The sequence below is a fragment of the Chamaea fasciata genome, unplaced genomic scaffold (genome assembly GCF_029207755.1).
Source record: "Chamaea fasciata isolate MVZ Bird 193981 ecotype frontalis unplaced genomic scaffold, bChaFas1.0.hap1 SCAF_4, whole genome shotgun sequence".
In the NCBI taxonomy this organism is placed as follows: Eukaryota; Metazoa; Chordata; class Aves; order Passeriformes; family Sylviidae; genus Chamaea; species Chamaea fasciata.
Window position 1 is genome coordinate 31,282,246 of NW_027094089.1, and position 12,381 is coordinate 31,294,626.

A 12,381-nucleotide genomic window follows, 5' to 3' on the forward strand; every position below is an offset into this window, starting at 1 on the left:
GTCCACCTCTATCAGACCACCCACTGTCTGCTTAAAAGGTGACTTCATGTAACGAAAAGACTTTTCTCCTGATCCTCCAAAACAGCTTTTACTGTAACTTCCTTCTGAATTGCCAGTATTTTTCTACAGGTACTGGCAATTAACATTACCCAGTAAATGCTTTCAAATCCTCATGGGAAGATCACAAAATACACCCTTAGACAAAAGGTTAATAGTCACTCTTATTTAACAGTTTCACATTTAGGTAACCTGGAATTTAAGTTTACCTCCCAAAAGCCTACAGAATGCCTTGTGTTTTGTTAGTTAACCTGACAAGCAAGGTGGAAGTGAAAGAATTTATTTACTGAAGCTTTATTTACATGCACAAATACAGTTAAATAACAAGTAAAAACAGGCAAGCAAAATTTAAAAGTAACTTGTACATGTATTAATTCACTTCGATCACAGCTAAAGTTTTCTCTAGGCCTACAGCAATTTGTAAGATGCAAGTCTGTTAGCCATTGATTAGAGAGATGATGTTTGGGCACTGCTTGCAAAACGATCCCTTTTCTGCATGTCTACACTTTTTATTTAACTTTTCCTTTCTCAATGGCTCTGAATGTTTTTATTATAGAAGGAGTGACTCCTTAACACCTTTAAATTTTGAACGGTTTGACTAAAATAGTCGTTGTTTGCCTCCAGCCTTTTAGTGGCAGCATGTGTGACCCAAAGCTTTCAGTGTTAGTATTTTGGGGGTCTGGGATTGGTGTGAAATTTTTGCGTATTCCTCTTGAAACACAAATTCATTTCTTTTCCAAGCTAGTTTTTGTACCATGCCAGGGACTGATAATAACAAAATTTAAACTCTGTTTTGCTTCGTTTTCAGAGAGCAGACCAGTAGCTCAGAATTTTGCATGTACTGTTATAGGCTTTATCTGAGGGAGGGTATACCCGTCAGTTCTGACATCACAAGGCTTTTCTTTGTGAATTTTAGAGTTCATTTTTATTTTGGACCCTTAACTGAGAGATGCAAGGAGAAAGGATAATAATATCCATAGCAGAAATAGCTTCTACATCTCTGCTAACCGTCTTTGGATAAGATGTACTAGTGAAAGCATACCAAGACTTTACGTAGGGTTCCTATACAGAGAATAATAATATCAGTTTTATTTTCCACAATACATAACAAAATATCTGGAAGCTCCGGTTAAACTTCTCCCAACTTAAGACAACTAGAAGCTACCAGAATGGCTGAAAAAAAGGATTTAAGTCTTGTCCTTTTGGAATATGGATTTCATTTAGAAAGAGAATATGCGTGCCCTGATAATAATTTTGAAGTAAGTCTTATCTGAAACATATGCATAAACGAATTTAAATAAAATGCATCTCTGACAATTGCTTGGAATTACATTTCTGTAATACAGAGCATCAACAAAGGAAGCACTACCCTGACTCATCTATGGATTTTCTGTAACAACTGACCTACTTGCTCAGGGAACTGTCACAAATTTGCAGTGTTTTTCAGCCCAGATAGCTTAAAAAAATCTCTTCTCAGTTCATGCTTGTGAAATGGAAAGTCTTACAAACTGCCTGAAACCTTAAACCTCTCAGCGCCGAGTTGCTCAGCTCCATACCACTAGGAAAGACTGTAGCTTGATCCTTAGTACTGACAGCCCACAGATGAAGCGCTCAGCCTCATTTTCTCCAGCCAAAGTAGTTTTCACGGCGAACTTGGAACTACGACTTGCAGGCAAGATCAATTTCATTGGGATAGAGTCGCAGTCAATTTATAAGAGAACCATTTACAACCCGTTCTATTACAAGCCCTTCCTGCTTAGACACAGGGCGTGTTCAGAGGTTTACTCCCCGGGGTGATCAAGCTGTGTCACACTAAGCCGCGATTGAAGGGCACCCCCGCTCTCCCCTGAGGGGCCCGAGCCGCCCACGGGGTCGCCGGGGCAGCCCCTGGCCCGGCGCGTGCCGGCAGCGCCCGCCGTGCGCGCGCAAAAGCCGGCGGCAGGGGCGGGCCCTGACGGCTCGCGCCTCTTCCTGGGCGGGGCCCGGGCCCGGCGCCGGTCCCGTTCTGCACACGGCGGCGGCCCGGCCGGCTCCATATGAGGCTGCTCCTGGGGAGGCGGCTCCTGGTAAAGCGACCGATCTCCGTGCCGCGGGCGGGCCGAAGGCCCCGCCGGCAGGGGCCGCCCGTCCCTCCGAGAACTCCTGCGGGAGCAGTCGAGCGCATCGCTAGAGCGCCCGTCCGCGGGGCCGCTCCGGCCGGCGGCGCGCGCCCCTCTCGGTGGGCGGGCTCGCGCCCCCGTGTGCGCGCGGTAAGGCTCGGCAGGCGCCGCCATGATGAACAGCGGCGGGATCGGGGTCCCGTTGGGCTTCCCCCTGGGCCCCACGTCCGTCATCCAGGTCACCAACCTCTCCTCGGCCGTGACTAGCGAGCAGATGCGGACCCTCTTCGGCTTCCTGGGAGATATCGAGGAGCTTCGTCTCTATCCCCCGGAGTAAGTGGGGCCCGTGCCGCCCTCCGCAGCGACGGAGATTGGGAGTGCGGGAGAGGCGCGGAGGGGCCGGGGTGTGGCGGGAAGGGCAGGGGCAGGAGGCCAGGCACGCCATTTTGAGTGCGGGCACCAGGGCGGTGTCACGTGGTCCCTCCCCTTTGTATGGCCAGGGCGGTGGGGAAGGAGATGCGCCCGCACTTAAGATGGCGGCGCCGGCCGTTTCCCCCCTTCCCTAAAAACCCGCGTTCTGTGGCCTATCTGTCTCCTCGCCCATGCCAGGTGCAGGCGAGCTAGACCGGGGAGTTGTAGACTGGGGAGATCTAGGCCGGCCCTCGCCAGACTGCCTTCGTTCTTTTTCTCCTTCTGCTGGAACGGCGCTGTGCTCCGAGAAGGGGCCGTTCGAGCAGAAGCCAGAGTGGCTGAGGTTTTGTAGAGGGCAAGGGAAGGAACCTGCCCTGCCTTGTGCTCGGAGTTGCCCCCCGTAAGACTTGTGCAGTAGATTAATCACGGGCGTCACACCTCTCCCCAAATTATCTCGTGGTGTCAGCGGTGTGAGAGGGGTGCGCTCAGGTGGGAGATGCAGGGGCTTGCAAAAATAACAGTGTTGTCTCTCCCGAGAAGGCGATGATTAGCAGAAAAGGGGAGGATTTTTTTTTTTCTTCGAGGCAGCAGTTGCTCTGGGAAGCGAGTAACCAATGTGCTTTGTCAAACCTTGTATTTTCTTAGAAAAATTAAATCGGAATTGTGGAAAGGAGGGGCGTTATTAGCGTCCCAGTATGTGAGCTTTGGTACAAAAATGCTAACAAAACTTGGATTTGCAAAAGAAAATGGCCAAAAAGTTGGTGTTAATCAGTTACGTGTAGCTACATAACTAACATCTATGTTTGAATACCAAGCATTCAGAGAAAAAAACTTAATATATGAAGATAGGCTTAAAGTAAGATATATCCTATTGATAGCTATATGGTGGGTTTTCATACAGTTTTCTAGGGCTTCGTCCTGGACTTGTTCCATAATTCATTCTTTATATTTTGGGTTTTCTGTTGACTGAATGTATTTTTTTGTTACTGGTGTTGTTCATGTCCTTCACTAGGTTATATAACAGATTTTAAGTGAAATGGGGACTTTCTTGACATTTATATGCAAGTGTTTGTGCCTATGTGTACAATTTTGCCAGGGTGTATACACACATAAAATACTAAAACCCAGTACCATAGTAGGAAATAACTTGGGAATGTCAGGGTTATAATGCTGATGAATTCAGTTCTCAGAGATGGCATGTAGGATTGTGATTCCCTGTTTTACTCTTGGTTTTATTTACTGTTATTTATGCATAAATGTTAGAAGTATGATTTTCCTTGCCTCATGCTTATGGACGTTTGAACTGTCTTCCAAATTGCTACCTTGGGAGAAAATTAAGTATTTACTCTAATGCCCTTCCTTAGAAACAAAAAAAGAAGTGCCTCCCGTTGGCCTTCTGAAAATGTATTTAAATAACATTGTGATAAATTCATGAAAGAGTATTTCATTGACATGTAGATGGGAAGCAAAGGTGTCCCAAACAAAACGAAGGTCGCTATCAGTTTGCAGAACAGCTTGAAGCTGATGTGCAGTATGTCACAGGTCTTTTGCCTTGGGCCTGTTCTCCAGTATGCTAGCCACTGACACAGCCTAGTGGTGTTTTCCAATTTAGCTGGAGACTAGTGACACCTGTAATTGGATTCTTAGTCCCAGACATGCACAGGCGGTCCCATACACTTGTCAACCAGTTGAAGTCTGCCTTTCAGAGTAGCCTCCAAAATTACGTGTGTAGCAATGAGCCTTCAAATGTGGCATTGAGAGGATTTTTGAACAGTTAAATGTTGAAAAAGTTAGTGAGCGACAACTGGCTTTTTGCAGAATGAGTTGTTTGAAAGCAGGGAGTTGCAAACTGTCTCTATTAGGTGTGGGAAGACCTGTAGTGTAATACTGCTTGCTTCTGAATAGTCTGGAGTGGTCTTGGAAGCTGGAACACTGAGAGTAAGCTTTTGGTTCAGCCAAAAGGTGGATGGTGGGCTGGTTTCTCACAACGCTCCCCTAGTCAAGGGCAAGACTGGGTTGGTCTCTGTGCTGTGCTACAGGAAGCTCTGCTCTGGTTGCAGCCCAGTAGGCGTTGAGAGGTGGGGACACATGCCGTACCTTGGCAGTGGCCTTTGGGGCCTCCTCTGCTCTGGAGCCCAAGTGTTTGTTGATGGGCCAGAGTATTTGGGCAAAGCCTAGTTCAGCACCGGGAGGTGCCACCCAAATCACTTTGTCACTTGTACACCGAACCCGTTTTGACACGGGTGGATGGGCCACCTTTACTTAACCAAAAGGAGGGACATCCTATCTGGGAAAAGGGCTTGTCCTCTCAATGGGCCAATAAATAGACATCATTATATCCTGCAGTGACAGCAGTATAGGTGAGGTTTCTGAGGCAAAACACACACAGCCTTATTCAAGCTGATCTGCACAATTATTCCATAACATTCTGTTTTAATAAGTTATTCATTTCTGTCATGTCCTCCACACCTCACACACCCCACCTCCGTGCTCTGCTTGAGAAAATTTGAACAGTTAGAGAAATATTTTTGTAGCTTTTTCTATGTTTTTTTTATTACTGTAGATTTCTGAATAGATCCTTTTTAGGAAATTCTTCGGTGATTTTTATTCTGTTAGGAGATGAATGTTGCTGTCTTCCTACAAAGGGAAATAAAAATTAGTAGTATCCAAATACTATTTAAGTATTTATTTTGTCTTAAATTTTTTTTCTAAGGAGACTAACTAAATTTTAGTAACTTTGAATCAGAGATGTATGAGTGGCTTTCTGACTTCAAGGCTGTGTAACCTAGGAAAAAGGTCATGAGTCTCCCTGAATTCAGCCTCAGTAAAGGCTAGCAAAAAAAAGGCAACAAAAGGAATTAGAATAGGACTTTACTGTTTTAGGAAAAGCTCCTTATAAAGGCTGATGGAAAGATTTTGGAGGCCCCCTTCATGAGAAGAGAGGACTTGGTCACTGTTAAACCTTCTAGAGTAAGATCTCTTAGATCTTATTTCTTTCCCTTGATGCAGCTTTGATGTGTTTTTAGGTCGAGGTGGTCACCTTATAGAGAATTTCTTCTTCCTAACCTTTGGAAAACACTAGGTATCAAGATGTCTTTGTAGGGCCTCGTTTGCGCCAGTTCAGACATCTGTTTTTTTTTAGCATACTGTCCACATAGCTTTTGTGTTCTGAATCAGTTAATACTGGACAGTAAATTTTTAAAAAACACACTTGAACAGTGCAGGCTCTATAGATGTTAAAATTTATAAGGGTTCTTGGGGGGGTATGAAACTGCCTGAAGCAGAATTATGTTTTTGAGTTGGCAGTGAAAACAAAAATGGGAAACAACCCCAGGAGATATTGGTAGTCTTCAGCAGTGTGGACCCTAGAACCTTCAGTGGTGGCTTCAGCCATTTGGGTTATAAGGCTGAGGGCTGTATTTAAAAAGAAACAAGCAAACACCATACAATGACAACAGAAAACCCCAAGACATGCTCCCCTCCTTCCCCTTAGAATTCTCTCCCCCACCAACTGAAACCAAATAAAAAACTACTTGTGGCCTTAGAAGTCTTTGTCAGAGTACTGAAAAAATCACAGCTGGCTGTCACCTCTGGTGTTGGAAGGTGGTCTCAGCTGAGACCATACAGCTGGCTCTAAAGCTGTTCTATGCAGTTACTTCCATCCTGGGTGTGGAAGCTTGAAATGGTTGAAACATTGGCCACTACAAATAAATAAAGTGGGCAGAAGAAATGTAGTCATCTTGTAATGTTTTTCTAAATTGTAGGAGGTTGATTTTCATGTTTATATGTATTCTACTCCCTGTTTAGTTTTTCCTCCACAATTTTGTCTATTTTTACTGATTTTTCCATTTTCCATGATGTTTCTGAATGCCATTCTGAATTTGGCTATCTCTAGATACTACACACTGGTGCTACTGTCCTGGTAGCCAGAAACTTACTAGTCTGCCTGTCTCAGGCTTACATTCTTGGTTTATTTTTGTAATTAATATGATGAAATGATGTGTCTGAGACTTTTGATTTGTATTTAAATCCTGAAATCTTGTAGAATTTCATAGAATAACTGGGGAACCATGTGCTTGGAATTTGAGAGGGCTCCAAGATGGGTTGTGTTAAACTTGAACTGCTGCTGGTGCTGCCAGAAATTTGACAAGTGTTTCCATTTTGGTTGAGACAGGACCAGGGTGAAACAGTCTATGCAACATTTTTTTCCATGATTTCAGATGAAAATTGCTGATACTCCAGCAGTATTATTGTATTCTCTCTTAGAATATTTTACCTGTACTTCTTCATGTTGAAGAAATAAGCTGCTAATATAAAGGTTACATACCTTGACTACGGAGTCAGTTTTTAAAACAAACTTACGTGGTTTTGATCAAGACTACAATGTTTACATGTTCTCTGTTGGCATACTGTGTAATGGAAAAGTGAATTCCAACTTTTCTGCCCTTTTGTAGCCAAATGGTGAATTGTTCCTACTTCCTCCAGTGTTCCTCCATATTACATTGTGCCGAACTTAGGCAAATGATAAAACTGGTTTTTGTTACATCAGTCAGCTAAGACTCAGTATTTGAAACCCCTCTCAATAACTGCTTTTATCTTTGTAAGAATTAATAAAACTACTTTTGTGAAAGCTGGAGAAAGAATATTGATTATTACAGGCTAATACATGAAGGACCCACCAAAAAGTGGTAGGGTTTGTTGTTTGTCCTAAACAAAGATTATTTTCAGAAAAAAAAAGATAAACTTTAAAATATTTGCTTGGCAATTGTAATTGCCAGGTAAATGTGCTCCTAAAATAGTAATTTGAAATGTATTATTCAGTGTTGCGTAGCCAGATAATAGAAGAAAACTAGTCTTGTTAGTTAGTGATTTTGGCTTACGTAGATTTTCTTTAAAAAGCTGCTCCATGCTTTTTTCACAGATACAGCAAGTTGGCAAGTTAGTAGATTTCTATACTTTAGGCTTCCTTTTCTCAGAAAAAAAACTTTTTTTCCCCTAAGGAGTAATAGTTAAAAATACATACATGCAATTATGACTAATTGTTATTTTTTCCTTTTATCTTGCAGCAACGCACCTCTTGCTTTTTCCTCCAAAGTATGTTATATTAAGTTTCGTGAAGCATCGAGTGTTGGTGTGGCCCAGCATCTAACTAACACGGTTTTTATTGACAGAGCTTTGATAGTTGTGCCCTGTGCAGAAGGTTGGTATTTCAGATATTCTTCTGTAATGTTGGTCTTTGTTGTGTCTGTTAATTGTTTTAAGCTTTCTATGTAAGGTGATGCTCTTTTATTTTATTTTACTGCTTTTTGAAAAAAAAGCCTTGAAACAAAATTGAATTAAGAAAACCCCAGTTACACATGTTTAATTGCAATTCAGCATTAGCAAAAAGATAGTTGGTTTAAGTTATGATAATTCATGTTTCCATAGTTATTAAATATTTTGAAGGAGAAGAAAGGAAAATAATTCTTTCACTATGGTTTGTGTTGGCAAGTGTATTTGCACGCAGAGTTCTCACTGAAGTCAATGGAGCTCTGAAAAGATCAGGCAATTTCCTGACACATAACACTGCAGGTTGAATCTTAATGTATCACCTCTGTTGTAGAGAATTTTTTGCTGATTTATGCTTTTTTAAAGATACTGATTATTTCTGCATTTTTTCAGACTGAATCCCAGTTTTGACTTATAGATATGATATATTCATTTGGCCATTATAGAAACATCTAATCTAAAATAATACTTAGCATTCCAAATACTGTTTGAATGTAAATGTTTATCTGCTAGTTCAATTTTTAAGAAAAAAAGTTTTCCTTATTGTTACTGTTGAAAATGTTACATTGTGTGCCATTAGAAAAGTTTTTCTTATGTACACTAGTACTCCTTTTTTATTATGGATATCTGTTTAAATATGCAGTGATCTGTCCAGAATGCTCCCATCATAAAATGTCCTTAAAACACTTAATGAGATAAAATACTTGATGAATACTAAATTGACAGATGTTCTTCTGACTGGCTGTGAGGCCATGCTTTTTTAGGATGGTGTTGAGTGCAAGACAGTTTGTGTTGCTTGTACAAGTGTCTGAGATTTGAATACAGTTACATGAAGTAGGGTCCTATGGCAGGCATATCCATGGAGTTACACAGAGCCCCATTGACTTCACTGGGTTCACTGTGGAATTTAGCTCTGGCTGGTGCTGGACATTTTGCCTCTTTAGAATGGAATCATTCCAGCTGATGGAGTGAACCTGATTTTACTTTCAGCTTGGTTGCTGTTTTGCTATGAGCAACAATATGTAGAGTGATTGAACTGTAAACTGCAGCAGATCAAGAAATACCTCCTATTAACATCTCTAACTGCAGGAGTCAAGTTTTGGTTAAAAAAAATACTATTGACTTCTTGCAGTTTGTTAACAATGGTCCCAGAGTACCATTTTTGACGTGTTTGCTGCATCATGGTATAGATAGTGAGAGGTGAGTGCTGCTGTAATATTCATCTGGGAAGTTCTTAACAAACTGGCAAGTCTCCAAAATATCACAGTTATAAAAGTATTTTCACTAAAATCCACATTGACCTACATTGTACTTCCTATTCTTGTAGCTTTCTTAGGCAGGTCATACAGCACATACATTTGTCTTTATAAAGCTTAGGGTTTTAGTTCCTTTTGTGTCTTGTTTTGGGGGCTCTTTGTTTTCATATTTTTAACTTGCTCTTAAACCACAAAGAGAATGTTGCTGTATGCACTGGAAACTGTTTAGGGGACCAGAGTCTCCAATTGAAGAATTGCCCCTAAATAAGTAGACTATGAATAATAATAGATTATTCAGAATCTTAGTTTTGTATTTCATCAATAAGATCTTAACACTGGTTCAGTACTGCCAGAGAGGGAAGATGGCTGCTTGATGAATGAACAACACTTCCAGGTGTTTTTCTTTTGATGAGATCACTGCCTGACATGATATGGCAACAGGCAGGTAAAGCTATATTTTCCCGTGTCTTTTGTGGTAGACAGTGAATGAAAGGAGAATGAATCAAAATTCTCACAAATGTTGTTCCGACTCTATTCATAACTGGCTGATCAGGCGTTTCTGAGAAATATTGTCACTGTTCAGGATCATTCTGGACTCCACAGAAATGTATGCATAATTAGGTGAACAAGTGATTGGGTTTTGAGGTTGCTTTTTTTTTAAATGTCAGAATGCTGTTCCCTGTAACTTTATATCAGAGTCAGTCATTTATAAAAATATGTGAATTTATACAAATTTAACTTTCTGATGAATTTATTGTGTGAAGTAAGTATGTCTTTGGAGACCATGGCACAAGGACTTTTTCACTATGTGTCATATGATGCACTGTTAATGGAGTCAGTGGAGTGGATCATGGGTTTTATCCTACCAGGAGGTAAAATTACACCATTGGCCAACGTTGTCAGTAGTAAAATACTCATTGTGTGAAGTTAAATATAGAGGAGAGGTAGAATGGAAATCTGAAAATCTGGTTTGAAAAAAATCTGAAATTTGGAGTGTATTTAAACAGTGGTAAATCAATGAAGAATCATTACAGAATGAAATCAGTGTAAAATATGTGACATTCAATGAACAATTTAACAAAAATGTAATTGTAAATGAAGTAAGATTATTAAGCTTTGAAAATATGACTTTTTGAGTGTGTGTATTGGTAGGTTTTTCTTTAAATATACTTTGAAAATGCAAAGGTTGAAAGCTAAACAAAGATGCCACCCTAACCTTTCTAAATTTTATGTCCACATTATCTGGTAGATGGATCTTGACTATTAATTTGGTTTTGTATGTTTTCTCTGTGTGATATTTGTGCATTATTAGATGACTAGACTGGCCAAGGCAGACCTGTTACACTTGCCTGAGTTAGGCATTGTTTGCCATGCCACTAAACCTGCCGCCAAGTGAAACCTTCATGGGGGAAATGAGATCGAAGTCTGACCTGCTGAAGATGGACGCCCTGTCTCTGTTTTTATTTTATTTTGCTTTCTTTCCTTTGTTTCTTTTATTTTTATTTTATTTTGTCCCTTTTTTGTTTTGTTCTGTTAAATCTCTTTCCCTTGTACTTGTGAACTGGTACTTCAGTTCTGTAAAATGATGTTTGTAAAGGGTTCACAGTGTTTGATTTTGAAGTTGACTTGAAGCTGCTTATGAATGGTGGATGGTATACAAGAATTTAGAGTATGATTAGTTTTTAATGCTCTGAATTAAGGATAAATTTGATTTGGAATTCATTAAAGTATCTAAATTCAACAGATGAGTGCATTTTGTCAGAAGACAGGAATAGGGAAAAAAAATTATCAAATTCAAGATATATTCTTCCATATGTTGTGCTTTAAGAGTTTATCATGGAAAATGATAGTTAAAACCCTACTTCTGGAAAAAGCAACTTTAGAAAGTAAAGTAATAATATTTCTCTGCCACTTTCCCTCAGCAGAGTGTGTTACTTTGTTTTCCATCAGCTGTTTAAAAGAAGGCTTACTATTTATATTTAAAATTATTCTTTCTGAAATTGAACTTTTATGAATATTGAATGTCATTAAATATTTGTTTACTTCTGATGAAACCTTGCTCCACTGAGGTCAGTGGTAGTAAGGTTTCAGCCTTTTTTTTTGTGACTTTCAGGAAAAAACTATTTACCACTCATAAGTACAAATGCAGCCTGAAGTTCTGGTTGGAGTGTGTTATGTGAGACACATTGTCTTTTAACACTGTTTCTTGTGGGAAGATTGAATCAGTTCTCTGTGTGTGTGTGTGTGTGTTGCACTTTGACATGCTCTAGTGGTGATTATTTCAGGAGGAGGTTTAAAAAAACCGCTAAAGTCAGAAAAAAGGTGTTTTTCCAGTCATCATGGAGCCTCAGAAGCTGTGGCAGTTCATGCTGGAGTGATTGAGATGGTTCTTATCCCCAAAGCATGTTCTTGCTTCTTGTGAGACAGAAGCCTTGAGACAGAAATGGTGGTGGACAAAGTGGAGTGTCTAGTTCTTAGGCATTGCTCTTCCCAGCCAGCTGCACTGGCATCTCTTGGTTTCACTCCTTTCACCAGACTCTGCACTGGAGCTGGGAAAAGCTTTGATTTGTGATCTTTGTTGGATTTGGCTGTGAGAGTTGTAATTGCCAGTAGCTGTAATCTCTTTAATCTCTTCTGCTAAATCCACTGAGATTCATGAGTTGGATCTCGCAGAAATTATTTTATTTCTAAGCACACAGGTTCCATTGATGTAAAATAGCAGGAAAATAATGACCTTTTTAATGTTTAAAGTAGATTGTGAACTCTTCAGTTTTTTAAAAACAAGGAAACTCCTTGCAGAAGACTTTTGTGTGTGAGGCTTAACTCTATAGGTTCACTACGAAGAGCTGGAAATTAATTTCTTTCAAACTCTTGAGGAATAAAAATACTGTGATTAGTACTTTTTGATGCACATGATTCTGTTTAGCCTTCAGCAGAATGGGTTCTAGTATGGACTAGGTTGTCTAGAGCTCTTTAGACTAATGGCACAAAAAGGTAGCTATCACAGCTGTACCTTTAGGCAGTGCTGGAACTATGTACCTTTGCTTCCAGATTCTTTTGCAAAGGGAAGAATCAATAAATAAATGATCATAGAACATGTAATTTCCTAAGCAGAAGAGGTTCTAAGAAATCTGTCTAAGGATGTGGTATAGATATGGTGTATTTATTTTGACTGCTTCCCTCATTAGAAAATAAATATATTCACCTCATTCTTACTCAGATTTTAAATACCATCTCCTAAAAATGAAAGTATTATTCTTAAACTAAATTGTCCTAAACTGTTGCGCCAT

At 40.2% G+C, this 12,381-nt stretch overlaps 1 protein-coding gene across 1 annotated transcript in view; it reads left to right on the plus strand.

Annotated features, from left to right (window-relative positions):
• Positions 1 to 2,313: 2,313 nt before the first annotated feature.
• The window catches only part of SREK1 (splicing regulatory glutamic acid and lysine rich protein 1), a 32,706-nt gene continuing 22,638 nt past the window's right edge, over positions 2,314 to 12,381 (plus strand). The window contains exons 1-2 of the mRNA XM_066181229.1: positions 2,314 to 2,489; positions 7,634 to 7,767. Coding sequence (XP_066037326.1) covers positions 2,329 to 2,489; positions 7,634 to 7,767 — 295 coding nt within the window. The 5' untranslated portion in view covers positions 2,314 to 2,328. The remainder of the gene's footprint in view (positions 2,490 to 7,633; positions 7,768 to 12,381) is intronic.